Source organism: Triturus cristatus, chromosome 3_1 (assembly GCF_964204655.1).
Source record: "Triturus cristatus chromosome 3_1, aTriCri1.1, whole genome shotgun sequence".
Classification (NCBI taxonomy): domain Eukaryota; kingdom Metazoa; phylum Chordata; class Amphibia; order Caudata; family Salamandridae; genus Triturus; species Triturus cristatus.
This window is the reverse complement of record NC_140583.1, coordinates 504,778,966-504,806,456: the sequence shown is the minus strand read 5'-3', so window position 1 is coordinate 504,806,456 and position 27,491 is coordinate 504,778,966. Positions and strand designations below refer to the sequence as shown.

The 27,491-nt window shown below is 48.0% G+C and overlaps 1 protein-coding gene across 1 annotated transcript in view; it reads left to right on the top strand.

Moving 5' to 3' along the window:
• Positions 1–2,331: 2,331 nt before the first annotated feature.
• The window catches only part of LOC146860487 (protein regulator of cytokinesis 1-like), a 527,922-nt gene continuing 502,762 nt past the window's right edge, over positions 2,332–27,491 (top strand). The window contains exon 1 of the mRNA XM_085644388.1: positions 2,332–2,476. Coding sequence (XP_085500514.1) covers positions 2,403–2,476 — 74 coding nt within the window. The 5' untranslated portion in view covers positions 2,332–2,402. The remainder of the gene's footprint in view (positions 2,477–27,491) is intronic.

The window sequence follows — 27,491 nt, the reverse complement described above, 5'->3', positions numbered from 1 at the left end:
ATTCCTGCGCCTCCAGGGCCATTTCCAAAATTTTTGCCAGGGGCCCGACCACGTCTAGGAGCTTGTCTTGGCAACCCCGCCAAGCGCGATCAATCCCTTTCTTGGGATCCTTGGCAAACTTTTTTAGAAACGTTAGCATGCTGGGGTCAATGTCCGGCGTCTCCGCCACTTTGTCCGAGAGGTCCGGTCTTGGGCATTCTGATTTTAGCCTACTGCGCACCTCCTTGTCAAACCCCTTGCGTAAGTTCTCGTGCAGGTACGCAGCCACCTCCGGAGCCGGTAACCAGTCCGATGATCGGGGGTGCACAAGATCTGCGGGATTGAAAGTAAAGGGTGTAGGAACCTCTGGAGGTTCCGCATGCTTAGTCTTCCTGGACTTCTTTTTAGGAGGGGAGTCATCCGGGGTGTCCGAGGAAGTGGACGTAGACTCTGTGTCAGTGTCCTGAACCTTCTCACGCTCTCGATTTGGGCGCGGAAGCGCCTCGTAGGACTCTGAATGCGGCCAAGGCTGACCCCGGGAGTCCCCTGACGTCCCCTCTGTTTGTTTAGGGAAGCCATGCTTCTTTGCAAACCTCTCCAGCTGCTTAGTGATGGGCTTTAAAGCCGTCGCCAGAGCTTGTTGTACAGTTCTAGGAACTGCTTTTTCTAGGGCCTTGCTGACCGACTCCTGGACAGAAGCATCCAGGGCCTCAACAATATTGTCCTCAATGGCAGGTCCTCCTACCTCCTCTTCATACAGGGTATCGTCCTCCTCATAGTGCAGCCACGTATCCATAGTGGAACCACACTTGTAACGGTAATTACTCATAAGGTAATATCAAGGAGGAAATCCAAGGGGGGAGCCAACCCACAGCACAGCAGCACCGGTACCTAGCTCCTCAGCCGCAGCTGTAGAACAATTATTCCAGCCCACAGGGCGTAGTGGAGCCAAGAGCAAATATCAAATACAAGGAGGTGTGCTCCCTCCAGGCCCAGGTCGTTATTACAGCCAGCCAGGCGTCAGCAGTGCTCTTCGAGTAAAACTACAGCCAAAATGCCTAAAAAACTAAACTAATCGGGTCGTTTCGATGTGCATAGCCCAAATCCTACTAAACCTACCAGATTGGGCTACGCACATGGAAACACAAACGAAACTACAACTATCCGGCTCCTGGCGTCAGCGGCGTACAAGGGAAGCCCAGCGCCCATAAATCATCAATGTTGAACCCACCGAAGGCGGGGCGGTACCTGGTGCTGACAACGGTAAAGCGCAACGCGCTAGCAGGGGCATGCGACGCGGCCGAGCGCCGCGTGTAAGGCACTTAAATTTGAAAACATGCGCTTTCGCGCCTCGGCCCGCTCACCGGCAAAATATGCCTCCGATCAAACCGCGCTCCACCGCGGTGTCCACAAAGCGCCGCAGCGCGATTTAAACCCCCGGCAAACCAAAGGTTTCACACAAATCAGGGCGCGCGCGCGCGCGCCGGAACATAGACATTATCATAGCATAAGCACTTAGTATAAACAATAGCTATCGCTAGCAAAAACCACATGTACATCAAAATCAATCCAAATCGTAGCTCTCAACTTAACTGTCTGCGTGAGCAGCAAAGAAAGAGGACTAGTTCCGGTATGGCTGGCTCTTATGGGGCCCTGCAGGAAGTGATGTGACATATGCATCATGAGAAAAGTGTTGTTTTTTCATGTAACAAAAGTTTTCATTGGCTGCTGTGGGTAGCAATAAATAGAAAGAGAAGCATAATACGAAGCCTCCGGTCCAGTAATAGAATCTAAAATTCTTGTCGCGATAGCTGGAAAATTTTGTATTCTCTTCTCACTTGGCAAGTACTACTTAATATTCTTTTGAAGCAATTTTGAGGCTGTTCAAATGTATTTCATAGTATCACTGCCTGTATTTACTGTTTTATATTTATACTTCAAAAAAAGAAATATTGCCATCATTTTCTGCATTTCTCAATATTTTTACTGGCCTGGACTTAAAAATACAGGCGAGCCCGGTTAAAAAAAAAGCAGGCGCAAATCTAACTACCTAAAGTAAATCTGTTGGAAGGAACGGTCCGCGAATTCTTCTTCACGTACTACCTCTTAGCTGTACAGGTGTGTAAACTACTCTTGGAGGCGGTGCAGCTCGTATTTAAAGCGTGTGACGTGTAGACGTACGGCCAATGGCGTGCTCTAAGTAGGTTTACACATTCATTTTGAGTTCTCGCCTAAGTTAAAAGAAGACGAGATCAGGTGTAAACTTTTTGAGCTTCTGAAAGTTGCTGGTTTGGTTGTTCTAGTTCATCGTAGAGCTCGACAATCGACAATGAGTGTGTCGAAGAGGTGAGGAACGGAGGCATGTGGTGACGGTAGAAAAGCCCACTTTTCCCGTTTCGTGAGGGTGTAGAATGGCGTAATTTATGTTGTGTAAGCTGAAACCTTACCTTTTCCATTCAGCTGTTCTACTTACTTGTTGTCCAGGCTTTTGTGGCAGGTAGGTACTTCCAACATGTGTAAAAGCATGTTTTTTTTTTTCTTTTCTTTTCAAAACAAACGTTAACGGAGTTAAATGGAATTGTTAACGATGGTAAAAGCATGAGGTGGAGCGCGTAGTGTTTTCTGGAATTGGTTCGTCTGCGTGGTGTAGACTGTGTTGGTTGTAAGTAGCTCATTTCTTTTCGGTAGGTGTTGTGTACCGTGTGCTCCCAAGTGACCAGTTGCCGCGTTTTCAGATTGCTTATTCATGACATGTCTTATGTTTTCATTTCGGTTTAGACTACGAGTAACATTCATTCGCTTCAAAGGTCTGAGTTTTCAGTCCCTGCGTCCTGCCTGACCTATCACACAGCAATGAATAAAACTTAAACAAACCAGGCCTATTTGCGTCTGATTAATGAGTAACAACAACTCAATTATTTTTTTACAACTAAACTTGAACATTTTTAAACGCTTCCTGAACGTAGTAGACTGTGAATTGAACAACTCTAGGTATGTGGAAGGGGTGCATTTGGAGTGTCTGTCACTCCAGTCCTCCATTCACACGATTTACTTCTGTGTCTCACTCTGGTAGTCAATCAATCCTTCAACTTTATTTGATTTTACAAAGAAACCATAAAAGTTACACAGATACAAATGCCTAAAAACACTAGTACATAATTAAGACACAGACCCTCTACACAGTTAATAGCTAAAAACCCGGTCCCAAGCCACCCAAGATGTTCAGAACCATAAAGTGCAATGTGCCCGCAAGAAAAAACACCCTGTTTGATAGATCTATAGCAAAAACTAGACCTATTAAGCTAGTAAGTCATACATAAAACATCCATTTTTATCAACACATCCATACAGGCCCTAGATTTCACTACTATAAAACAAATGCAGTCCTCTTTTAACATTTGCAGGTACATGAGAGCAGGACGGACCTGTCTAAAATTCATTCTTTTTAAAATTGGAACCAAAAAAATGCCTTCGAGGGGTTTCATACAATTTACATAAAAACATAAAAGTGCTGCAAATCCTGCATGGACTGTCCGTCGTAGCCACAGGGAGCTAGAACCTGGCCACTACTGTATCCTATGGGCCTAGCTAATAAGAGGTGGAAAATGTTCATCCTGAACCTAGTTAGTAAAAACCTCTCGTGTTGATAGAAACCCCATAAGGTAAGGTTCCGTGGTTGGGGTTGTTTTAAGCATTAAAAACATGCGAATACTTGGTCTCTGCATCTCCTGCCCCTCCCTGTCCAATGTCCTTGAAGTTCAGAAGGCTACCTTGATTGTTTCCACGTCGTTCTTAACAATGGATTCCGGGTTATAAAATAACTCAGCACAGCCTACCCCTTCCAAACCACTTTTATTATATTTTAGCCAAGGAATGCGGAGTACATTATCTAAAGACATACACTCTCTTAAAATTAGATGGTTAACAGTTAAATCGTTAGTTAACCAGCACCTCAGCCAAAACCACTGGGGGCGTAGCGCAAGAACATCGCTTAAATAAGGGACTCCCAGTTCCTCGTGAACCGCTAGGTTAGAGGTTCCACGCGGAACACACAGTAAGCGCTTTAAATAGCCATTTTCAGCCACCTGAAGGGAATCTGCAGCAGTATGTCCCCAGATTTAGCTGCCATAGGTAGCAATAGCCATGCTTTTGGCTTGGTCGACTTTCAACATAGCTCCTAAAGGTTTCTTCCCTACTTTGGTGGCGAAATTAAAAATTGCAGCATTCACCCGGTCCAGGTCCCCCTTCTCCCTCAGAATTAAAGGGCCCCATTTTAGTTGGTTGTCAAAGAGAACCCCTAAATAGGAGAATACCTTAATGCGGGGGATCTTGGCGGTACCAACACTGAATTGGAAGCTTTTTTTAGGTTGTTGCCCCACCTGCATTATGTAAGATTTTGAATTGTTTGCCAGGTCCCTGTCAATCATGAATCTAGAGAATGCTGTTGAGATTGCAAACCTACTGCAGTCTTAGAAATAAGGACAGCGGCGTCCGCATGAAGGGAATACCCTGCCGCCCTACGCATGGGTAATCAACCCCCCATTGCTCTTAGTGCGGTGTCCAAATCATTAATATAAAGGTTAAACAAAAAAGGGGCCAAAATGCATCTCTGCCGTACTCCCCGCTTGATGTCAAAGTCCCTGGTTACCCGAAGGTCCTGTGAGAACCTAACGTTAGCCTTGGTTGATTTATGGAGGTCCTCTAGAAAATTAACAATGCTGTTATCCACCCCATTGCCCTCGTGGACTGCCACAATTTCTCCCTGTTAACGCAATCCAATGCGGACGACAAGTCCATGAAGGCAAGGTGAATAGTACCTGGGTGGGCGACAGTATATTTGCTCAGTAACATGGATAAATTGAGACACTGAGCAACAGTCGAACAACCCGTCTGGAATCCAAACTGGATGTCCAACAGAATCTCGTGCTCCTCTGTCCAGGTGGATAACCTCTGCAAGAGGATACGTCCTACAACCTTGACCACTGAGTCAATAAGGGAGATAGGCCTATAGCAATGAGTGCTACTCCCATCACCCTTCTTGAAAACAGGGACTATGGTGGAAGAGGTCCAAGACTGAGGACAGCCGTTCTGAGCTGCTGCATTAAACACAGCCTCCAATACCGGGGCCCAGAATGGTGGATCAGATTTAAATAGGTCTGGTGGGAAACCGTCTGGGCCCGGCGCTTTATTAATGGATAGACCTGCGATACGAGCCATAACCTCACCCTTTTCAAAAGATATTACAGGGGTGTTTGTATCTCGAACCACTGGGCAGTTATGCTCCATAGGGCTGTCAAACATAGATTTAAAGTGACACACCCAATCCTCCTCGGAGATATGTGCGTTTGGGGTCCCTCCCACTTCCTGACGAAAAAATGGACCATTCACAATGTTCCAAAACCTGGAACTGTTCCTGAGCGTGCTCGAGTCAGTCATCTCCCTCCATGCCTCCTCCTTCAGGGCTCCCTTCCGTCTAGCCAGGGCAGACTTGTATTCTATGCGGCAGACGCGTACTACTGCTTGTGTTCTTGGTTTGGCTGTCAAAGCTTCCCTCAGCTTTTTCGCTGCGTTGTAGCATTGAGAGTCAAGCCATCTGGGGCCAGGGATAACCTTTCTACCAACCTTTGCCCTTAGGATTTCACCAAACTTATGCGCTAGTGATTCATATGTGTCAGTAATCTCCTAAGGGGAAGAGCCTTCAGCAATACATAGTGCTAACTCAGGGACACAGGATGCGTTTACTATAACATTTATCTGGAGAAATCTGCGACCATTTAAGTTGTCGGTTACCATCAGTCGTTCTCAGTAAACCCCTAGTAGAAGCATTGCCAGTTTGTGCGGATAATGGACCCACCATGTGACCACATAATGGGTCACTGTTCACTCTCAATGTTAAAACCATGAAATAAAGATTGTAGGGATGAGGAGATTAAAATAAAATCTATAAACGATCCCCTATCATGCCCTTTAAAAGTTGGCACAGAAAATGTAGTTTGCGGGGCAGATGAAGAAATCCATGCCAACATGTCCAGTTTATCAAGTTGTTCAACAGTGCCCCCTGAGCATGGTGCTCAAAGTGAAACCCCTTCATACAGGGGGCATCCCAATTCGGAGATACACAACATATTTGGATTGCCACAGGGATGTATATTAAAATCACCAGACATCATAAGGTTATGCAAGATGGAGTCAAATGATTATTTAATAAATCCACCTAGGATGGTAATGTTGCATACACCATAAGGGCAGACCACAGAATTGTAAAAGTTAATTAAGCCCCAACTAGCCTCCCCCTTTTTGACTCCCCCTTTGCAACTCCCTTCTCTCTAGATTCCTGACCCTTGAAGGAATAGAGGACCCTACTCTTAGGGAGGACTGACCAGTGGACGCAGGTATATCAGCACTTCTGGGTATAGGAATATTAGAGCTACTCTTATCTGAGATCGCTCTATTTACAACAGGGCTAGCAGATAAGCCCAGCCCCGTTCCCATTCCCCTGATTGCTGAATGATCTGTACTGATCTTTGAACTAACTTCCAATTTAGCGTGCGGTTTGCAGCTAACTATCCCCTCTAGTTTTAATAATCTAGCTTCTACTGAGCTTATGTTTTTTACAGGATAGGATCTAGTAAGGTTGTGATCATAATTTCTAGCCTGCCCCAAAAATTCCCTTCCGGTTTGCTATCGTCAAGCTATTCTATCCCCGTATGGGTCGCAGGGGTAGGATGGCCCTCGTTGGAAACATTGGGAGGGATGACAGGTGATTTATTCTTTCCAGTTCTCTGAACGGGTTTTCCTTCTTTCACTAATTCACGGCTTTTACTTTTTATAGGGGGGGATTCATTGGTACGACCTCACCTTGATTTAGCTTTCTGCCCTCTGGTTGTAACATTGAGTTTGGAAGGGCTGAGTTCTTGGTCAGAAACTGGACAGGAAACAATACTTATCACTGGGTTTAAAGCAACGTGTGGGGACTGACTAGTCTGAGATTGAGATACTTCATGATTAGATACCACTAAGGAAACAGTAATTCCAGAAGATAAAGAAAGTCTATTCTGCGAGGATAGTGGTTCAAGAGATAGCTTACGTTCGGTAAGCTTTATCTCGGTAATGAGGGATGATTCTGCCCTCAATAAGAAAGCATCTAAAGTTCCAACCACACTTTTACCAATACTAGGCTTACTCATATTAGCCGTCTAGCCGCACACAAACATATTATCAATTCCCCGTTGAGATATTTCACAGCAGATAAGTACAATATGGAGAAAATACAATACTAGCTCGTAAATCTGGTAGTCCCTTTCGGGCTGTAGACTGCGGCGCACTGCACTCTTATTACAAGGCATGCTTAGCCTGGTACCTGCCAGGGAAGAACAGGCTACTTGACCTTGACTTCTGGTCTGGCCCCAGTGCTGGGCGCTGACACTGTAAGGTCTGAACTCTCTGCCTGGCTGTTGGCTGCTGGTGGCGTCGTTATGCTGGTACACATGCAGGCTCTGTTTTCTCTGTCTGCCTCTGGTCCATCACCAGAGCTAATGTTGGTTGTTCCGCCACTACCTTTGGGACTGGACACACTGTGCCTTCGGGCCAGCACCTCCAAACACATGTGACCGGAGAGAGCAGGTAAGGAGTTGTTGAGTAACTTCACTAGTAATCTCTCATTGGAGATTGGTCGAGCCAGTAAGTTAACGGGCGGAGCCAAGGGTCAACTCTGCGTCTAACAGCCCATGCATGAGCTGAGTGAGGCTTGAAAATATTGAACGTGTGAACGACAGGAGAGACTCGTTTTGGCTTCACAGAAGCCTTTGTCAATCGAATTGGCGCCAAATACAGGTAAGTTTATATGGCCCTTCCCCCCCCCCTAGAGGCACACACAAAGAAAATACTATTACGTTTTTATCCAAGCACTTGATCAGACCCATTATATGATTTAAACTCTGCTCTGACAGCACCAGTCCAGATCATTTTCCCATTTCTCCAGTGTTTGGGTGGATATCACCCCCCCACTTCCTTGCTACGTTAAGTTTAGCAACCACTGCCACAAGCCACTGATTCAAATGTCGTGGCCAATCCTCGTTAGCCTCAGTTATTAAGAGTAACCATTTAGGGTCTAGTGGGACATCCATACCAACCACCGGCGACATCACCCCAGCTATCTATGTCCAAAATTCCTGAATGCTTGAGCACTCCCAGAGCGAATGATAGACAGATCCCTCCGACCCACATCCCCTTTGACAACTCGGGCTTTCACACCTCCCCATTCTATATACCACTGACCTAGAGTAGTACACTCTATGCAACACCTTGAGTTGTATGAGTCAGAATCTGGCCTGAATCGCCTCCTCACTTGAGCCCTGGGGCACTCCCGCCCATTGATCCTTCTCTATAGTGCGGACATCTTTTTCCCAGGACTACCTAAGTGTGCTCAAGGGGTCTGGGGCAATATTGATTATCTTTCTATAGAAGAGGGATATTGTCTTTTCATGTATCTGCTCTGTCAATACCATATCCTCTAAAGGTGCAACCTCTGCTATTGTTTCCCCTTCTCTCATGTGTTTTCCTCAGTGCATTTCCTAATCCCATATATGGAAGCCATTCCTCCTGCCCTTTTGTGTAATCTCGTTGTAGCTCTTTGAACGTGACATAACACTCCTCCTCTCCAAATGTCCCCTAGTGTCTCTATTCCGAGCAATTCCCATTTGGCGAAGCTGTCTAAGCTCCCTAACTCCTGAAAATCTCCTGCCCAGAGTGGAGTCATTCCCCAGAGTTTCTTCTCCCAACCCAAGTACTTCGTGGCCACTTTCCACCCACTCACCACCGTCCGCGTATGCACTGGTAGGAGCCTGTCCACTCGCTTCCTGTAGAGTAATGTCTGCGGGTCTCGCGGTCCAATGGCAAATCGATCGACCCTGTAGGCTGTTTCTGCTCCATCATCAAACATTCAACTATTAATGTTCACCAACTGAGTGTCCCAGTAATAGCCGCAAAAATCTGACACTGCCTGCCCCCGTCAAAGACCCTCCTCTGGAGTTTGCACAGAGCAATACGCGGAGTAGCTCCGCTTCATAATAATGCCCTAATTTCTGAGTCCACCCTCTGGAAGAAAGCAGGGGTGCCTCATTGGGTGAGTTTTGCAGCATATATACTAGGCGTGGGAGCACCATCATTGTAAGCAGGGCCATGCGGCCCATAAGCGTAAGTGGGAGTGTGCCCCAGGATTTTGCGTCTAACAAGCCTCTCTAGTTGTCGCCCTGAGTTTTGACTATGGAACTCTCCTGGATCATGTGTGATATAGATCCCTAGTTATTTAAAGCTACTCTCTTGCTTTGGCACCGAACATCTGGAGGTTAGGGCGGGGAGCCCTCCTGTTAGTGGAAACAGCAATGATTTGTTCCAGTTGATTTGGTACCCTGAATATTCTCCATGTATACGAAAGATCTGTAAAATGCAATCTGTTGATTGTCTTGGTTTCTTCACATACAGCAGAATATCGTCCGCAAAGACTTGTGGGCTTCCCACTCATCTCCTACAGGGATCGCCCCCCCCCGATCAGCGGTTCCTGCCGCACCCATGTTGCTAACGGCTACAAGGAAGCGCAGAAAGGATTGGAGAGAGCGGGCAACCCTGTCTTTTCCCTCTCTGTAGGGTAAACGCCCAGAAAGCTGTTGCATTGACCCTAACCCTAGCTAGGGGTTGTTTATAGAGAAGTTTAATCCAGGCAATACATTTAGGGCCTAGGCCACAATGCTCCAGGACAACGTAGAGCTGGTTCCACTCCACACTGTCGAAGGCCATGCTTGCGTCCAAAGACAGGAGGGCTGTCTGCTCTTTCATGTTCGACTGGGTTATGTGCAGTATCCCAAACAGTCGGCGGAGGTTCAGCCTGGTACTGCGATGCGGCATGAATCCCAAGTGGTCCGGGTGTATGAGTATCTCAATCACTCCTGCCAGTCTCGTGGCCAGAAGTTTGGCCAGCACTTTTACTTCAAAGTTTAGTAGAGAAATCTGTCTATATTACCCACAACTAAGACGGTTGTTTGTCTGGCTTTAGTATTACTGTTATTGCTGCTGTTCTTTGGTGTGCCAGTAACCTGCTGTCTTGTAATGCCTGATTGAACATGTTTAACACATGTTCTGCTGTTACGTCTAACACGGCCATGTACAACTCCATTGGCAGACCATTGGGGCCTGCTGCCTTTCTGGACTGTAGAGCTCTAGCAGCTGCCCTAACATCATCTACAGTTGGGTCTTGGTTCAGGCTTTCACAGTCCTCTCTCCCTAGCTGCAGCATAGAGATGTCTCACAGAAAAGCTCAACAGTGTTCTGCTGAGTGTGCGGAGTGAGATGTGTAAGCCTCTTCCTCAAAATGTGCAAATCCCTCTGTTGTATCCGCCCCGGTTTCATATTTAATCCCTGTCTCAACTAATAGTCCAGGAACCCAGCCGCCCCAAATACTCCTCCTGTATAACCATGCCAGCAATTTATTAGCCTTATCCCCTACGTCAGTCGATTTTGCGTTGCTCTTGCGAGAGCCCTGGCACTATCTTCCTCTAGGTCCCTGAGTTCCTTCTGTCTGACTAGAAGATGCCTCTCCTTATCCGCCTGTGGGTCCCTTCCCACTGTCTGAGCCTCAAGACGAAGTATCTCTGTTTCGAGAGCAACACATTTGAGGTGTTTTTTCTTTCCTAATAGCGCCTATTCTGGCCTGGGCACGATCGTGGATGACTGTTTTAGGATTGTAACAACTTTTATTGATTTTGATTTAGAACACCCTGTGCCTACATCCATTGGCTGGCGAGGTGGCTGAGAAGCAAGGGGGGGGGGGGGGGGGGGAGAGAAGGGGAGAGGGGTAGAAACAATCGATATGCGCAATAAACCATGAGTAAAAAAAAATGCGTCCACTGGAAGTCGCTCCCTTTGTCTTTACTGGGGCGGGCAGCCCTTTTTAAAATGATGTCCCTGCCTCTGTTTCTCTACATCTTGCAGAACACACTCCACCCAGTGGAATCAACTTACTTTAAGTCAATCAACAGTGCTCTGCTGGGCCTTCTATGGGAGGGGAAACCACCCAAAAGTTAACGCTGGGTTGGTATGATGGAGGGATAGCCTTGCCAGACATCAAAAAATATTACTGGGCGACACAACTTGCCGCAGTAAATCTGGGTATATATCGAACACAGGAAGATCCTGGTTTCTTAATGGATAGATGGATGCTCTCGGTGGTAGGTTTTACTGGGGCACTGTACACCAACCCAGCTAAATTAAATCTATCCGGGCCCACTAAGCCGGCGGTCCAGGTGTGGCGAATGGCCACGAAGAGTCTGGGATGGGAGGGGAAGATATTGCTTGCCACCCCACTCTGGGACACGGATCTACTCTGAAACTTGAGGTGCACCCTTGGATTTGACCGTTGGGACCTGATGGGCATTTCCAGGGTGGGCGACTTATGGAAGGGAGGGGGGAGTGATTCCCTCTTCCCAATTGCAGCAGGAATATGACTTTAACAACTGAGTATTATAGATCTTTACAGATCAGACATGCTTTGAGTGCAGTGATACAAAAGGGCGAAACACGGACTGACTCTTCCCCGTTGGAAGACAGGGTCTTAGATGGAAAGCTCCCAGAAAAAGCTATATCCCTGATCTATAAGAAATTAATCCATAATATGGCTGACCCCTTAATGCAGCTCCAAGAAAAATGGGACTACGATGTGGCTGGGTTAGATGACGAGGAGTGGCTTGAGGCTGTGGCCTTTCCTAGGGACATTGCAATCTCTGCCAAGCTCAGGCTAGTGCAATTGAAAATACTACACAGAATCTATCTAGCGGGATCGGTGCTGGTTAAGATTGGTCTCAGTACGGAATCTGTTTCAGGAGCTGTGGGCAAGGAGGTACTTTTATCCATGTACTTTGGAGTGCGCAATTATCCAGAGATAATGGGCAGCAGTTAAAGAGTATGGAACAGGTAATGGGATACTTCATTGACTGCAATATCAAATTGAGTCTCTTAAACATATGGGGCCCCACAGACCTGAACAATAATGAAAACTATGGGTAACATTAGGCCTCATGATAGCGAAAAGAAATATAGCAAGAAATTGGAGGTGACAGTCACCACCAACATTACAGGACTGGGGGAAAGACATGGACTGGTGTATGGTGACAGAAAGAACAGTAAATGTTTCCAGGGGGTTCCCCGCAAAATGGTCACAGATTTGGGGGAAGTGGAATGACTACAGTAGTGGCCCCTGTGATCCTCTGCAGCCTACATGACTCGCTGTATCAATTACTTAACAATGGGGCTATTTAACGCTAATATGTGTAACCTATATGAAGCCCTGTAATTGTTAATTTGGCTAAAACTGAATGTGATATCCAAGTGTACCAGACTGTATGCCATTTGTTGTATGAACCTTTATCCTAATAAAGAGATATAATAAAAAAAGAAAATACGTGCTCTTGTCACAGTTGTAGTAGTCGTCACTCCTTCTTTTCCCCCTGGGTCTGCTGTGGGGGTGGAGAGGGTAATCTGCAGTATATGCAAATATATCTGGCACGTGAGGTGCTAGAATTCACCCGAAAGGTGCTTAATGCATGTTCTCCATCTTTTCTCAAACTTTGCTAAGGTATGGCTAATGACGGCTGTCCATTTCCCCATCCCAATAAGTCCCAAAGCTTATGTATCCAATCTGTATGTGTTGGGACTACATCAGTTCCCCATTTTAATAACCGGACTTGCTTTGGTGCACAAAGTGCTAATGTAATAGCCTTACCCCTTTCGGAGTGTAATGGATAAGTTTGAACATTGGGTACATAGCTGGGAAAGCGGGGTATTTTGGTATTGAACATCAGGTCAACGTCCGCTAGGACTTCCTCCCAATACCTATGGAGTTTGGGGCAATGCCACAGCAGGTCGGTGAGTGTGCCTGATTGGGTGCAATGTCTTCAACGTGTCTTCCCTTACCTTCTGCAATTGAGCCAGACGGCCTGGAGTGTAATACAAGTAGTGAGCTAATTTTAAGTGTTTCCTTGCCAGCAGCGCTAGTTCTGGAGATGCATGCTCGGTGCAAGATATCTGTCCATTCTTTACCCGTAAAACTACGCTTGCACTCCCGCTCCCATCTTACTAGCTGGAGTCTGTGAAGGGGAGATCTGTGTTTTTAAAAAGGAATATATGTTTGATAAAATGCGGGAATCATCCTTTCTAGATAACAGCCAGTGTTCAAATAGCGTTAGTCGTCTACTGGCATGTGGCCTGATTTCAGGAATCGACACCCAGTGCTGGATGTCCAGGTAACGCTAATATTCCGAGTCTGGTAGCCCAAAGTCTTGTTGGAGTGCTCCCCAATCCAACAGGCCTCGAACATCAAATAGATCTCCAATCATTTTGCACTGACTCTCCTGCCAACGTGCGAAGGCCTTCTCTTGTGTGGCCTGAGGGCAATCTGGGTTCCCTATGATTGGTGTGAGTGGAGAAATCTGTGTGGATAACTGGTGGGAGGAATGCACCTTCTCTCAAACCCCCACAGTGGCTCTGACCACTGGCGAAATAGACTCCTGGCGGGCAATGTTTACTTTGGAGCCACGGGATCTTCCAAAAATGGATCCCTGTCACCGCCTGGTCCAGGAAGCACCAGTGTTACTCGGTCATTGGGCGTTGCCATTGGACTATATAGCGTAACTGGGCTGCTTGGTGATATTTTACCAGAGTTGGTATACCCAGACCACCCTTGGCAAGTGGCAAATATGTTCACTCTTTTGCCATACAAGCCTGTTTACCTGCCCATATGAAGGTTTCAAGAGCCGCCTGTAACTAATTCAAGATGGGCGCGGGAGGTAGCAACGGCATCACCTGCATAAGATGGAGAATTTCGGCAGCAGTGTCATTTTGACCACTGCTATGGGGACCACCATGCCAGGATTGGGTAAGGGGGTCTCACTGAATGCAACCGGTCTGCGTAGTTGTGTGACTGAGCTTTCTACTGTGGGAAATATTTGAATACCCAGATATTGGATACCCTGTTGTGCCCATTGAAAGGGGAACTCCGACACAAGCTAATTTTCTCATTGTGTGGAGTAGTGATATACAGAGCTTTGGTCTTAGCTGTGTTCACTTTGAAACCCGAGGCTTCACCGAACGTTGCAAGCTCCTCCAAGAGGAGGCAGCGATTGACGCTGGTCTGTGATGGCCAGTAGGACGTCGTTGCTGTACAGAGCTATTTTATGGGATTGGAACATCGTGTCTTGTCCAATAAGTGAAAAAGATGTTTAGTATTATCACCACATGTGTGGCCAGGTATCAATTGGGGACAAAAGTGTAGTATATTGTTTGTAAAAGGCTGCTATGAACCCATCCCATCCTGGCACTTTTTCCAATTGAAGTCTCCCTATTGCATCCAACACTTCCCTTTCAGTTATGTCTTTCTCCAGTGGCTTAGTGTGTGAGGCCAGCAGCTTAGTTATTGGGGCTTGCGCAATATATGGGGTGCAGATGTCTGGGGGTGTCCCTTCCGCCCTATATAATTGTGCATAAAAGCGACCGAACTGTGCCACTATGTCCTAATCTCTCGCAAGGCGGTGTACGTTGCCATCTATAATGCCCTTGTACCCGTCTGTAGTGCACCTGTGTCCTCAGCCTATGTGCCAGCTGCTTTCCCGACTTATCTCCCCCCCCCCCCCCACATTGTATTTGTCACGTTAGCAGTAAAGTAAACGCCGCAGCATCCATATCCAGTGCTCTAAGCTGTTTCCGTGCTGTATCTGTTGTCTATTTTTGTGTACCTGCGCACTGATTAACTTCTCAAACTCCTTCACACTAGCTTCTAGTGCAGTGCGTTTCAAGGATTATTCTTTGAGTCTGGCTGCTATTGCTATATACGTGCCTCGAACCACAGCCTTGTCAGCCTCCCAAAGCGTCGCTATTGCCGTGTTGGGTGTGTTGTTGGAGAAGTAGTCTACTATGGCCCCGCGCCCCCCCCCCCACTTCCTTTACCATAGCTTCGTAGGATAACATTTTAGGGTTGAGATGCCATGTTTTGTTCCGGTGTACAGCCGGGAGGTGCAAATCTAGTTGGACAGGAGCGTGGTCGGTCAATGATGATACCTCGATTGTGGCCTGGGCTACTCTCTGACACAATGGAGCAGAGGCTAAAAAGTAGTGAATTCCAGTATGAGATTTATGAGCAGCTGAGGAGTAAGACCATGAGGTCTGGTTTAGTGTTCGCCAAACATTAGCTAGCCCATCAGCGCAAGCCAGCTCACCCCTTGTGGAGAAAACATCCCTGTATGCCCTGGGCGCGGAGGGGACCTATCCAGCGAGGCATCCAGATTAAAATCACCTATTATCAGATTGGAGTCCGGGGAAGCAAGTACAGCACCTAGTGCCTGGCGAATAAAATGCTCCTGCTGTTCATTGGGTGCATAGATGGAGGCTATGTTGAGTGTATGGTGAGCAAGAGATACCCTCAGGGACAACAACCGCCCTGCAATTTTGTATTGTATGCCATTGACTGTCCCTTGAAAGTGTTGCCACCAGGATTGCAACCTCCGCCTTTTCCCTTGACCACAATTGACGGTCAATCTCGACCACGTTCTATGCTAATCTGGTTTCAAAAGGTGTCTCTTGTGGGAGACATGTCACATCGGCCGCCCTATACCCGGGTAAGCATTGCTATTCTTTTGGCTGGTGAATTAAACCCCTTACATTCAGGCTAATTATACGCACCATGTTTCTGAAAAGACAGTACCACTGTGAGAGCACCTGGCAACTCATTCGTTGCCCTAATCCCAACCCGTGTGTGGAGCGTGACAGTCCGATTAAGCTGTGAGCACAAATACATAAGTAAACGTGAGAACAAAAACTGAATGAAACAAAGGCACCAGTTTTTTTTGTAACAAATTTTAATTGACATTTTCAGGTTTATTGTGCTGTACAGTATACAGATCTTTCAAACAATTGTGCCGTATAGTACAGTATTCGGTATCACATATCATTTTCGAAGACTGGAGGATAATTGGTAAGAAAAGAAAAAAAAACGATTTGTGAACCCTATGGACCCTGATAGTGAATGTCACTTGAACTGGGGTATAACACAGGAAAAAACTAGGGGAAGGGCATGGAATTTCACGTCCGGGCCTCTCAGACTAATGCTTGGACAGTTGTGCAAAGGCACCAGTTGGTGCACAACTTGCAGTTCTGCAATGAGGGTCCATGTCATTCGTAGTCTGTGGCAGTTTTGAAGAGAAGTAGGGTTCCCCAGCCCCCGCAGCAACTGGTTAACTATGACGAGAGTGCTTGTATGTCCCGGAAAGAGCCCACCCACTCCCTTCTATTGAAGTAGACGTCTGCTCGTTTCGCCATTAGTCATCCTCCCGCTCTTGACGATTGGTGGTGTTCTGAAAGTTGCTGTTGCAAGGCCTAGCGCCCCTTAATGCTTTCGGTTTTCGTAGGCCTGCTAAGTTGTAGTGGGGGGAGGAGTCCTTGTTGAGCTCTTTGCCCAGGATGTCTGCTGCCTCCAAGGGTGTGTGTCACTCACGTCTCGCCCTGTCATGCGAAGACCAGCCGGAAAGGATGACCCCCACCTGTACCGCACTCCTTTGTCCCTCAAGAACTGCATCACTGCTTTCGTAGCCCACCGTCTCTGGAGTGTAATGACCGACCAGTCCTGGTACAAGCAAACTTTGATGCCCTCAGAGAGGACGTCTGGCTGATCCTGCACCGCAGCCATTATTAGTTCCTTTTTGCTTATAATTGTGGAGGCATGTAAGAATATCTTGTGTGCCTCCTGGTGAGACAGAGGTGGCGTATCGCCCTGTTGGGTCCAAGGGGAGTCTTTTCCCTTCCAAGGCCGGTACTATGTGACTGGAGAGGCACAGTACGTAGTCTTCCAGGTGACCCGCATCTGCTTGCAATGGCATCTCCCTTTATTTGGATGTTTGATCTGCTGGATCTGTTTTTCAGGTCGTTTAGATGATAGTTGAGGTCAGTATTGCGGTCCCTAAGATCTCTGCGACATTCTTCGATTTCCTCTTCTCTCGTGTCCCCGGAATGCTCTAGAGTCCACTCTCTGCTCCCATTTCCCCATATCGCGCCGCAGATCTTCAATTTCGGTGGTCACTTCTGCGCGGAGGGCTGCTATATCGTCCCCCAGTGTGATCGGGGCCTCCTCGTTCACCTCTTGTCGCATTGGGGGGGCTTACATCTCCTTCATCTAGAGGTTGAGACGTTCCCAGCTGTTTTGGAGGTGCCCTTGGCCATAAGGTCCTTAATTTTGGCAGCGTCCTTTTTTGGCCTAGTTTGCCTTGGTGACCCTGTGCTCCGAGTGTTCAGCTCAGTGAATGCCAGCAGGTAGGTCAATGCCAGGCAGCGCTCCCACTTTTTGCGTCTGAATCCTTAATCACCCCCCTCGTGTCCTCTTCCTGTTGGTGGGATCGCCTAATCTTGCGACCAGGCCCTCCACTCCACTGTTACAGTGGCCAGCTCCGTGTCCCCTCCCCTGCTTACTACTTCTGTGCGGCGGTTTCCCTGATTGAATCGCAGTCCTTGGGCCTCCGTTGGTAAGGGTATCCCAATGGGGGTGTTCCAGCCACTTATTTATGGCCCTCCCACACTAAATGCAGACACTGCGTCAAGTGCTCGGGGGTCCACGTGTGGCTCCGGATTTGTAAGGTTTGGCAACTTCTGCGCTCCAATACCAGAGTGCAGCACAAATGCCAATGCAGGCCCGAGCGTGCTGTGCGTTGGACCCCTGCTAAATCACAAAACCCTGCGTTGGAACTGCTAAATCACATTTCGGCGCGGCGGAGCTCCGAGACCATTCTACCACACGGGTGCCATCTTGGACGCACCCCCACCCCCCTGATGACTGTTTTAAAGGCCTCCCAAAGAGTAACGGCTGAGTCCACTTTACCAAGTTTCTCAGCAAAATACTGCTCTGCCTAGGCCCACATTACTTCACTAAAGTCCTCATCCTTGATGTGTTGGGGTTCGATTTTCGGATGCAGCGTGTGGTCCTTCCATGGTCCTACTAATTTCGCTTTCACAGGACAATGATCCGATATTCCCCTAGCTATGAGCCGCCTCTCTGCAACTTGTGTTTATAATATAGTCTAGTCTGATGCCGGAGTTCCGCCGATCTGCACATCGGGGCAGTTTCCGTTCCTGTTCTCTCGACACTATTTCCTGAGCTCGATGCCTCCGAAGTCTAGGATGTTTTCAGATTTGTGTGGCCTGGACAAGAGTGTCTACCCTGCGGCCATCTTGGTTCGCAAGCAAGCCACGCCCCCTTGTTTTGAATCCAGTATTGGGGAACCACTGAATAAAGTTATTAGGTCCCGTAAAGACAGTTTTAGATTTCTTCACGTTTCATTCGCACTCTGCCCGTTACTCATCAACTTCTTTGGCCCCTCTTACTGGAAAAACACCCCAGCTCCTCTTCATATCTTTCTTTTTTGGAGAATTGTAGCCCTCACCTGGGACCTTGTGGCCCTGGTGTGTGGAGGGAGCCCATTATTGAAGAATGTTACCCTTGGCTGAATGAGGGTTCTCGTCCTTAAAGAAAAGGTCTTCCTTACCCCCACCACACTGTTCTTTGAGACTTCATTGTTATTTAGCAGGTATCTCTAGGACACATTCTTTTAGAGAACCTACTTTGTGTGAGTTTCTATTTAACAGGGAGTAGTACACTCTCATTCAGGGGCTTCTCCCTTAGAACTTTAGTGTGTCTCTCTCTCGTCATGTGTACCCTATACATGGGGTTGATTTTTATTAAAGATGGGGCAACATTGTAGACTTTTACATCAAAAGAGCAGTTTTTGCATGGTGCACATATGAGGCTCATATATTTGAAGATGGTGTCATAATTCGGACTCCCGGTTTTACAGTATCTGTTTTAACATTTCTGTCTATTTATTTGTTGGCCATCTTATTGGTATTTATCCATTTTCATTTAGCTTTCTGAGAATAAATGGAGTTGGAAAATGGTAGATTTCCACATTTAGTAACTGATAAACATGACCCCCTGTATTATGCCCAGTTGCCCCATACTTTCTTGTATTTGCGGAGGCATCCCCGGCTCTGCTATACCTCGCGTTCCGCCAATTGACACCAGTCTAGATTGTTTTTCTAGTCCCAGATGTTCAGGGTCTAGTTGCTCCCCATGCTTTGGCGATATTTCTTTTAGCCACCCGCTGCCAATGTCAATTATTGTGCAGAGTATCTGGGCCACTTCTCCTCCCCAGAAAGGCCCAGAGTCTGCCATCTGGCCTCCAGTGAGACCTCCAAGCCAGTAACCGGTGCCATTATAGCTGTGACCTCCCTCCAATATTGCTTGATCTCAGGGTGGAACAAGGTGCCTCTTTCACCACAGCCTCTAGTGCATGAGGCAAGGTCGCAGCAGGCCATGTGGTGCAGCCTGGATCACGAGTAGTAAGACCTATGTAATATGTGCAATTGTAGCAGGAGAAAATGGGCTCTTATAGCTTTTTCCTCTGGGGCTTTGAATGGCCTCCTCCCAGTCATCGTCCTATATCTCCCTCCCAGGCCTCCTGCAGTGAATGAAGATCAGGTGAATTATGAATTATTTTTCTGTTGACCAGGGAAACTGCTTTAGTTGGCATTGGGCCTAGCAGCAACCGGTCTTCCATGGGCAGATATTCCAATGGCTGTTCCCCTACGTGTAGGTGACACTTCAAAGCATGGCTTGACTGTTGGTACCAGAATATCTCTTCCTGCTCCATGGTGTACTCTGCTTTGAGGTCCTCAAAGGGAGTAAGTGATTCCCTCCCCTACCCCCCCCCCCCCCCCCCCCAAATATCCTCTAATTTATTGATCCTTATTGGACTGCATCTTATGTAGCCTCTCAATTTCTTCACTTGTTGGCTGCCAGCACTACTGTTTGAGTATGGTTCTGCAGCGTGCCTGCCCCTTTTCTAATTACATAGGATGGCAGGGTACCCCCAGTCGCCTATAGCCTTACGGTCAATCCTGTAGACTGGTTCATCTGTCCCCAAACACCCATTTGTTTACCACCACCAGCTGGGTAGCCCTGTAGGAGGCTCAGAGGTCCATAACCGCCAAGCCTCCTTCACACGCTCCCCTCTGTACTTTTGCAAGGTATATACGCAAACTGTCTCTGTTCTACAGCAGTGTCCGCATCTTGCTATTTACCTTGGTAAAAAGAAATTACTGTTGACATTGTAAGGAGTATTCTCGAACGCATAGCATATGGGGGACAGTCCTCTTGAAGAGCATGTCTCTACCCATTAAGGTGATCAGCAGTGCTCTCCAATGGGTCACTGCTGTTGGGAGATGCTCCAGCTGAACAAACCAGTTCAGTTGTAGAAAATACTCTACATCCCAGGTAACAGAATGCCTGTGTTACCACTGGCACCGGGTACCTTGGTGGGTGGGTTGGAGTCCTCCCCGATAGCAGGGAGATCAGGGACTTATCCCTGTTGATTTGGTATCCTGAGTAGCTCCTGAAGAGGTCAAAGTATGTAAGATCCGATGGATTGAGGGGTGGGGCTGTGAGAAATGGAGGTCATTGGCATAAAGAGATCCTTTCTTCCCTAGCCTGCCCACGCCGGCTCCCCCAAAAGAGAGGGTCTTGATGTATCCAAGTTGCCAAGGGCTCCAGGGCAAGGCAACAATAATTGGTGGGGGGGAGGGGGGCAACCCTGCCATGTTCCCCCTGCACAGAGTAAAGGCACACAATCACTTTCTATTGGGTCTTTGTATAGTAGTCGGCCCCACAAACAGAATTTTGGGCCAAATCCTAGTCTGGGAAGGACTCCAAAAATGTAGGCAGCTCTAATACTGTCAAAGGCCGTTTTCGGGTCCAGGGATAGCATCACCGCCTCCTCTGACTTCGGCCTTGTTGTCATGTGCATCACCTCAAATTACCTTAAGTACAGACGGTTACCTAGTCGCAGCATCGCTCTTGATTTTTCGGCTTTTAAAAAATAAATATAGACCGAAAATAGCAAAAAGCAGAGCAGCCCCGCCCGCCAGTAAAGGAACCCTAAGATAGCTCAAAGTTATCGTTTTTATATTTCCTTTACTCTGCTCAAAAGCAGTAGCCGACACTTCAGCCATAGTGGAGGAGCCGCCACTGCAAAGCAGCCCAGTGTCCAGGCTATGCAGCCTTTTTTAAGGTGGCCATCGGAATGGGAGAGAGGTAGACAGTCAGGATGATTGTCTATGTGGGTAACTACTCATCTGGGATGTCCGGCCAAAATGGTAGAGACCCTCTCTGAAATTCTGTGCGTTTTACTAACCTTCATCCCCCAAAGATGTGTATTTGGTCAATGTCTGCTCTAGACCAGTAGGCATTGGTCCTAAATCTCCAGTCATGGAGCAATTAACTACTCTTGTCCACACTACCGAAGAGTACCTTTAAGATGGTGGGGGCAATTTTAATTGCCTCTCTCAGCCCCTTGATGCCAACTATGATTATACTTTGTATGATGGGGATAGGCCGTGGGCTATCCCAGTGTTGTCTATACCCCTCATTAAGAAATGGTCTTCCCTGTGCTCCATATTAGCACCCTTACTTTGATTTATTCTTTACGGGCTTGTACTGGGCGCACTAAGTCAGACAGCCTGGGGGTGCATGTGTTTAGTTGGGTAGTATGTTCATCCCTAATAGATTACATCCTTGTTGATGTAAGGGTATGGCCCTTAGTATTAGATCTGCAAATTCTTCCCAGACACCATCACGATCACAGCGCTCTGTCCCTTGATCTAGCTCCATCTACTAGAAGCGTAACCACAACACAAGTTGATCAGCTGGAAGGTAGACTGAGACGGACTTCTTCCAGATGTAGAATACAATGGAGTGCGTTGGAGCAGTCTCCTGACTCAATTGAAGCTCTGTATAAAACGGTGGGTACTTCACTTGCAGATTTGAGTAAAGTTATTACATCTGATGGTAAAGTCTGCGAGCTAGTAAGGGTGGCGGTGATTCATGCAATGCTAGCTGGCATACTTGAATATCTATTTTACGTAGACACACGTTCTAGGGGCCCTAGGAAGAAATCCTCTAAATGGTTTAATAAACAGAGCAGAGTTGCCAAATTAGCCCTATTGGACACATTAAAATTTAAAGACAGTAATTTGATTCGAATTGAAAGAGCTGCTTATAAAAAATGCCATTCATTTTGCCAAAAGAGTGGGTATTATTGAAATGGAATCCTCCACTTCGTGCTGTTAGGTGTAAGGATTCTAAGGCATTCTGGAATATAGTTATGACTGGGAACTTTGAGGGTAGACTCAGCATACCGCACAATATTTCAGCTGATGTGTGGAATGAGCACTACCGGTCCCTGTAGGGTGCCCGAAGCCACCTGGTGATCACGCGACTACAATTACTGGCAAGGGTTTGCCAACTAGGGAGTTGCACTCCCTTGATCGGAAGGATTACCCTGTGATAATCCTGGTGAAGTGCATAGGACCATCAACAAGATCACCCCTTGTAAGTACCCTGGCATTGACAAAATACCTGACGATCTTTATCTTTCAGAACCTGAAGTCTGGGGCTCATATTTGTGGCTAATCTTCAATGCTATCAAGGAGGGAATGCCCATCCCTCATTAATCGGCGGGTGCGGAAATCATCCCTATCTACAAGAAAGGTTTCCCACTGTTGCCTGGTAACTATAGTATCATTAGTTTGATAGATACAATTCAAAAAGTATTCTCCTGAGCAATATTTGAAAGACTACAGGATTGATGGAGGAAAATAAGGCTCCTAGCCCCTTTGAAGCAGGTTTTAGGCAGCGCATATTTATGATGGATCATGTCTTCAGATTACAACTTTTATATTGGAAAACTGTTGTCTTTGAGAGTGGCAACCTCTATTTGATATTTGTTGATTTAAAAGTCTGCTTTTTTTTTTTTTTTTAAACCTATTTTGTCCATTAGCGCTTAGATCGCAGGGCTCTGCACACCAGAGACATCTGCAGAATCAAGTCATGTATTACCATAAGAGCAATCGACTTTTGTGAGTGACATCAAAATATATAACAAAAGCATACACAATAATACAACCCCTCCTTCCCCCCCCCCCCCACTCCCACCCTCCCTTGCCCCTCTCCCTAAAGTTGCACAGAGTCCGCATGGTCTTGTCCACGGCCTTAATACAGAGCAAAATAATCCTAACCTGATAGCACACTCCTCCCTGGATGCCCACTCCACAGACCCCCGCCTGCATCAGAAATCACTCCAATGGGTGAACCTCCACCACAGCTGGCGTCTCTAGCCACAGACCCCGGTAATCCGGCCATCGTTTCCATATTTTGTAATGCTTGCGTGGGCATCCCCTGGCTATAAAAATAGGCTGTTCCAGCCCCATACAAAAGTCCAAACCATTCTTCCATGCGGCCACTGAGGGGGCCCGCGGCGCTTTCCATACCTTGGCAATATCTCGTTTAGCCAATGTAAGACCCAACTGCATGAGATATCGTTTGTAGATATTACCCCCTATTCCCTCCATGACATGGAGCAGGGCCACCTGCGGTGTTCATGGGTGCTCCCACCCAAAGACCTCCGAGAGGCAGGAAAATACCCCTCTCCAAAAACGATCTAGGGAAAGGCACAGCCAGATAGTATGTATGAACGTGCCCTCCTCCCGACCACTTCGTAAACACTCCGGGGAGGCCATCAAACCCGCCCGCCACAATCTAGCCCGGGTGTAATAGACCCTGTGCAGATATTTAAATTGGACTAGGCAGGGGCAGCAACGCTATGGCTGCCCCCCGTGGGTTTGCCAAGGCCTTCCTCCAGTCGTCCTCCTCCTCCTCCTGAGTGGCCACATCCTCCTCCCAGTCTCCCCGCAGCTTCTGGAGTGTGGGGGAGCAATGAGTAACTAGGGATTGATAAGTCCGGGAATTTTTTTTTTTGTTTCCAGATCCCCCATGAAGACTTTTGCTTCCAGCGGACTGAAGTCGGGGAGAGATTCCAGACCTTCCAGGCTGGGGGACAGGGCATGGCGAAATTAAAGGTATCGATAGAATTGTGACCGTGGCATTAGGAAGTCCTTCTGCAGATCCTGGAAAGACTTGAGTGTCGTGCCCCTCATAACATCCCCAGAGTTGAAATACCAATAGCATCCCATCCACGGAAGCCCTGCATGGCCGCCAACTGGGGCAGGCGCCCATTATTCCAAAGTAGTGTCCCGAGTCAGGGTATTCCACCAGCCCATGCATTTTAATGCCTGCCTCCAAATCAGGAATACCACCCGTGTAGCCGACTGCATCGTGCTCCGCAGCGGTGCCGAGTAAAGAATTGTATGTAACGTATGGGGCCCCATGAGTCGTCGCTCCAGCGCATATGCTGAGTCTCCCCTGTCACCGTACCACCACTTATTAAAGACCAGGAGCTGCGAGGCCTGGTAGTAAGAGAGAATGTCCGAGGACGCGAGTCCTCCACAATAGGTGGATAGAAAGCACGTTCGGAGAGCCACACGCACCTTTCCCCCCCCTCCCACAGAAACTGCCCAAGCACAGAGTTCACCAGCCGGAACCATTGGGCGGGATCGGGTACGGGTGATTCTGAAGCTGGTAAAGCAGCCGAGGAAGCGCCATCATCTTAAATATTTCTGATCGGCCATACAATGTCAGAGGCATAATTGACCAGGACTTTAGATCTGCATGTACTCGCTCCCATACCGGGACCAGATTCCACTCCCAGGCGATTGCCGGCACATCCGAAAGGAACACCCCCAAGTATTTCAGGCCCCCCCACCGCCACCTGGACCGCGGACGCCCATGTGCCCACTCTCATCCTATCCCCCAGTATCCACAGTGTGGACTTGCAGGGATTCCTGTATAAGCCAGACGTCTCCCCAAATATCTGCATGATCCACAGGAGTCGTGGCCCCGACCTGTCCATTGCCATGAGGAAAAAGAGGACATTGTCCGCATACAGTGCGATCCTGTCGGACAGGTCCGGAGTCCACTCAAAGCCCCGGATCTGCGCATCTATACGCACCGAAGCCGCCAAGGGCTTCATTGCCAGGGCGAATAAATATGGGGACAGGGGGCATCCCGGCCATGTGCCCCGTCTAATAGAGGAGATCGCTCCTGCCACACGTACCGACGCAGTCAGATCTGTGTAGAGAAGCATTAGATAAGACCGGAAATAGGGGCCAAAATTAAGCCTGCACAGCAATGCAAATAAATACACCCAGCTCAGGGAGTCAAATGCCATGTCCATATCAGCCAGGAGGAGGGCCGCTCATTCGAGGTGAGGTATTGGGCAATAGCTTCGCCCATGTGCGTCCCATAATCGTCGTTCTGTAAGTGCCAGACTGAGAGGCGCCACCGACATGGTTGGTGCCCCCTGCCTATATAGAGCTCAAGGGACACCGGGGAATGATCCAAGAGGCCACGGGGCAGAATCTCAGCTGACGCCACCCTACCAACCACTGCCCGGGGAACAAAGAGGTAGTCAAGCCTGGAGAAGGACTTGTGCACCGCCGAGAGGTATGTAAACTCACGGCTATTGCCGTGGACGCGCCACTATACATCGACCCAGTCGAAGCCTGTCACCGAGTGCAGTTTCGTGGGAGAGCCACTCCTCGGTCCACCCCCGGCTCCACACCTATCCCTAGCCAGATCCATAACATCATTCCAGTCCCCGCCCACCATGGATAACACATCAGGTATATCAGCCCAGGGTAAACAACCTCTCCACGAGCGTCCACTGTAGGGGTGCGGGCATATACACAGCCCAACACCAGGGGGTCTTCCCCAATCTTGCCCCAAATAAATACGTTACAACAAACAAATAATGGACGGAATGCTGACAATGCAATCATTCTCCCCCAGTCAAGAGATCGGAGTTAAATCCATCGTTCTTTTGCCCACTACACCACCCCAGTTTAGACATGGTCATATGCAAATCAGTCTTGACCCTGTGCCTCATGGGAACAGTCCAGCCCGAACTGCCAAGCCATGTCTTCCCTGGACCGGAATCAAGCATCCTAGGACCGGTTTCTGGCTATCAGCCGTCATCAGCCAGGATAGCTTGACTCCAGTGGCGTAGTGAGCACGGGTCCCACGTCTGGGAATACCCATCCCACTTAGGGCGAAAAGCGTTACAACAAACAAATAATGGACGGAATGCTGACAATGCAATCATTCTCCCCCAGTCAAGAGATCTGGGTTAAATCCATCGTTCTTTTGCCCACTACACCACCCCAGTTTAGACATGGCCATATGCAAATCAGTCTTGACCCTGTGCCTCATGGGAACAGTCCAGCCCGAACTGCCAAGCCATGTCTTCCCTGGACCGGAATCAAGCATCCTAGGACCGGTTTCTGGCTATCAGCCGTCATCAGCCAGGATAGCTTGACTCCAGTGGCGTAGTGAGCACGGGTCCCACGTCTGGGAATACCCATCCCACTTAGGGCGAAAAGCGTTACAACAAACAAATAATGGACGGAATGCTGACAATGCAATCATTCTCCCCCAGTCAAGAGATCTGGGTTAAATCCATCGTTCTTTTGCCCACTACACCACCCCAGTTTAGACATGGCCATATGCAAATCAGTCTTGACCCTGTGCCTCATGGGAACAGTCCAGCCCGAACTGCCAAGCCATGTCTTCCCTGGACCGGAATCAAGCATCCTAGGACCGGTTTCTGGCTATCAGCCGTCATCAGCCAGGATAGCTTGACTCCAGTGGCGTAGTGAGCACGGGTCCCACGTCTGGGAATACCCATCCCACTTAGGGCGAAAAGCGTTACAACAAACAAATAATGGACGGAATGCTGACAATGCAATCATTCTCCCCCAGTCAAGAGATCTGGGTTAAATCCATCGTTCTTTTGCCCACTACACCACCCCAGTTTAGACATGGCCATATGCAAATCAGTCTTGACCCTGTGCCTCATGGGAACAGTCCAGCCCGAACTGCCAAGCCATGTCTTCCCTGGACCGGAATCAAGCATCCTAGGACCGGTTTCTGGCTATCAGCCGTCATCAGCCAGGATAGCTTGACTCCAGTGGCGTAGTGAGCACGGGTCCCACGTCTGGGAATACCCATCCCACTTAGGGCGAAAAGCGTTACAACAAACAAATAATGGACGGAATGCTGACAATGCAATCATTCTCCCCCAGTCAAGAGATCTGGGTTAAATCCATCGTTCTTTTGCCCACTACACCACCCCAGTTTAGACATGGCCATATGCAAATCAGTCTTGACCCTGTGCCTCATGGGAACAGTCCAGCCCGAACTGCCAAGCCATGTCTTCCCTGGACCGGAATCAAGCATCCTAGGACCGGTTTCTGGCTATCAGCCGTCATCAGCCAGGATAGCTTGACTCCAGTGGCGTAGTGAGCACGGGTCCCACGTCTGGGAATACCCATCCCACTTAGGGCGAAAAGCGTTACAACAAACAAATAATGGACGGAATGCTGACAATGCAATCATTCTCCCCCAGTCAAGAGATCTGGGTTAAATCCATCGTTCTTTTGCCCACTACACCACCCCAGTTTAGACATGGCCATATGCA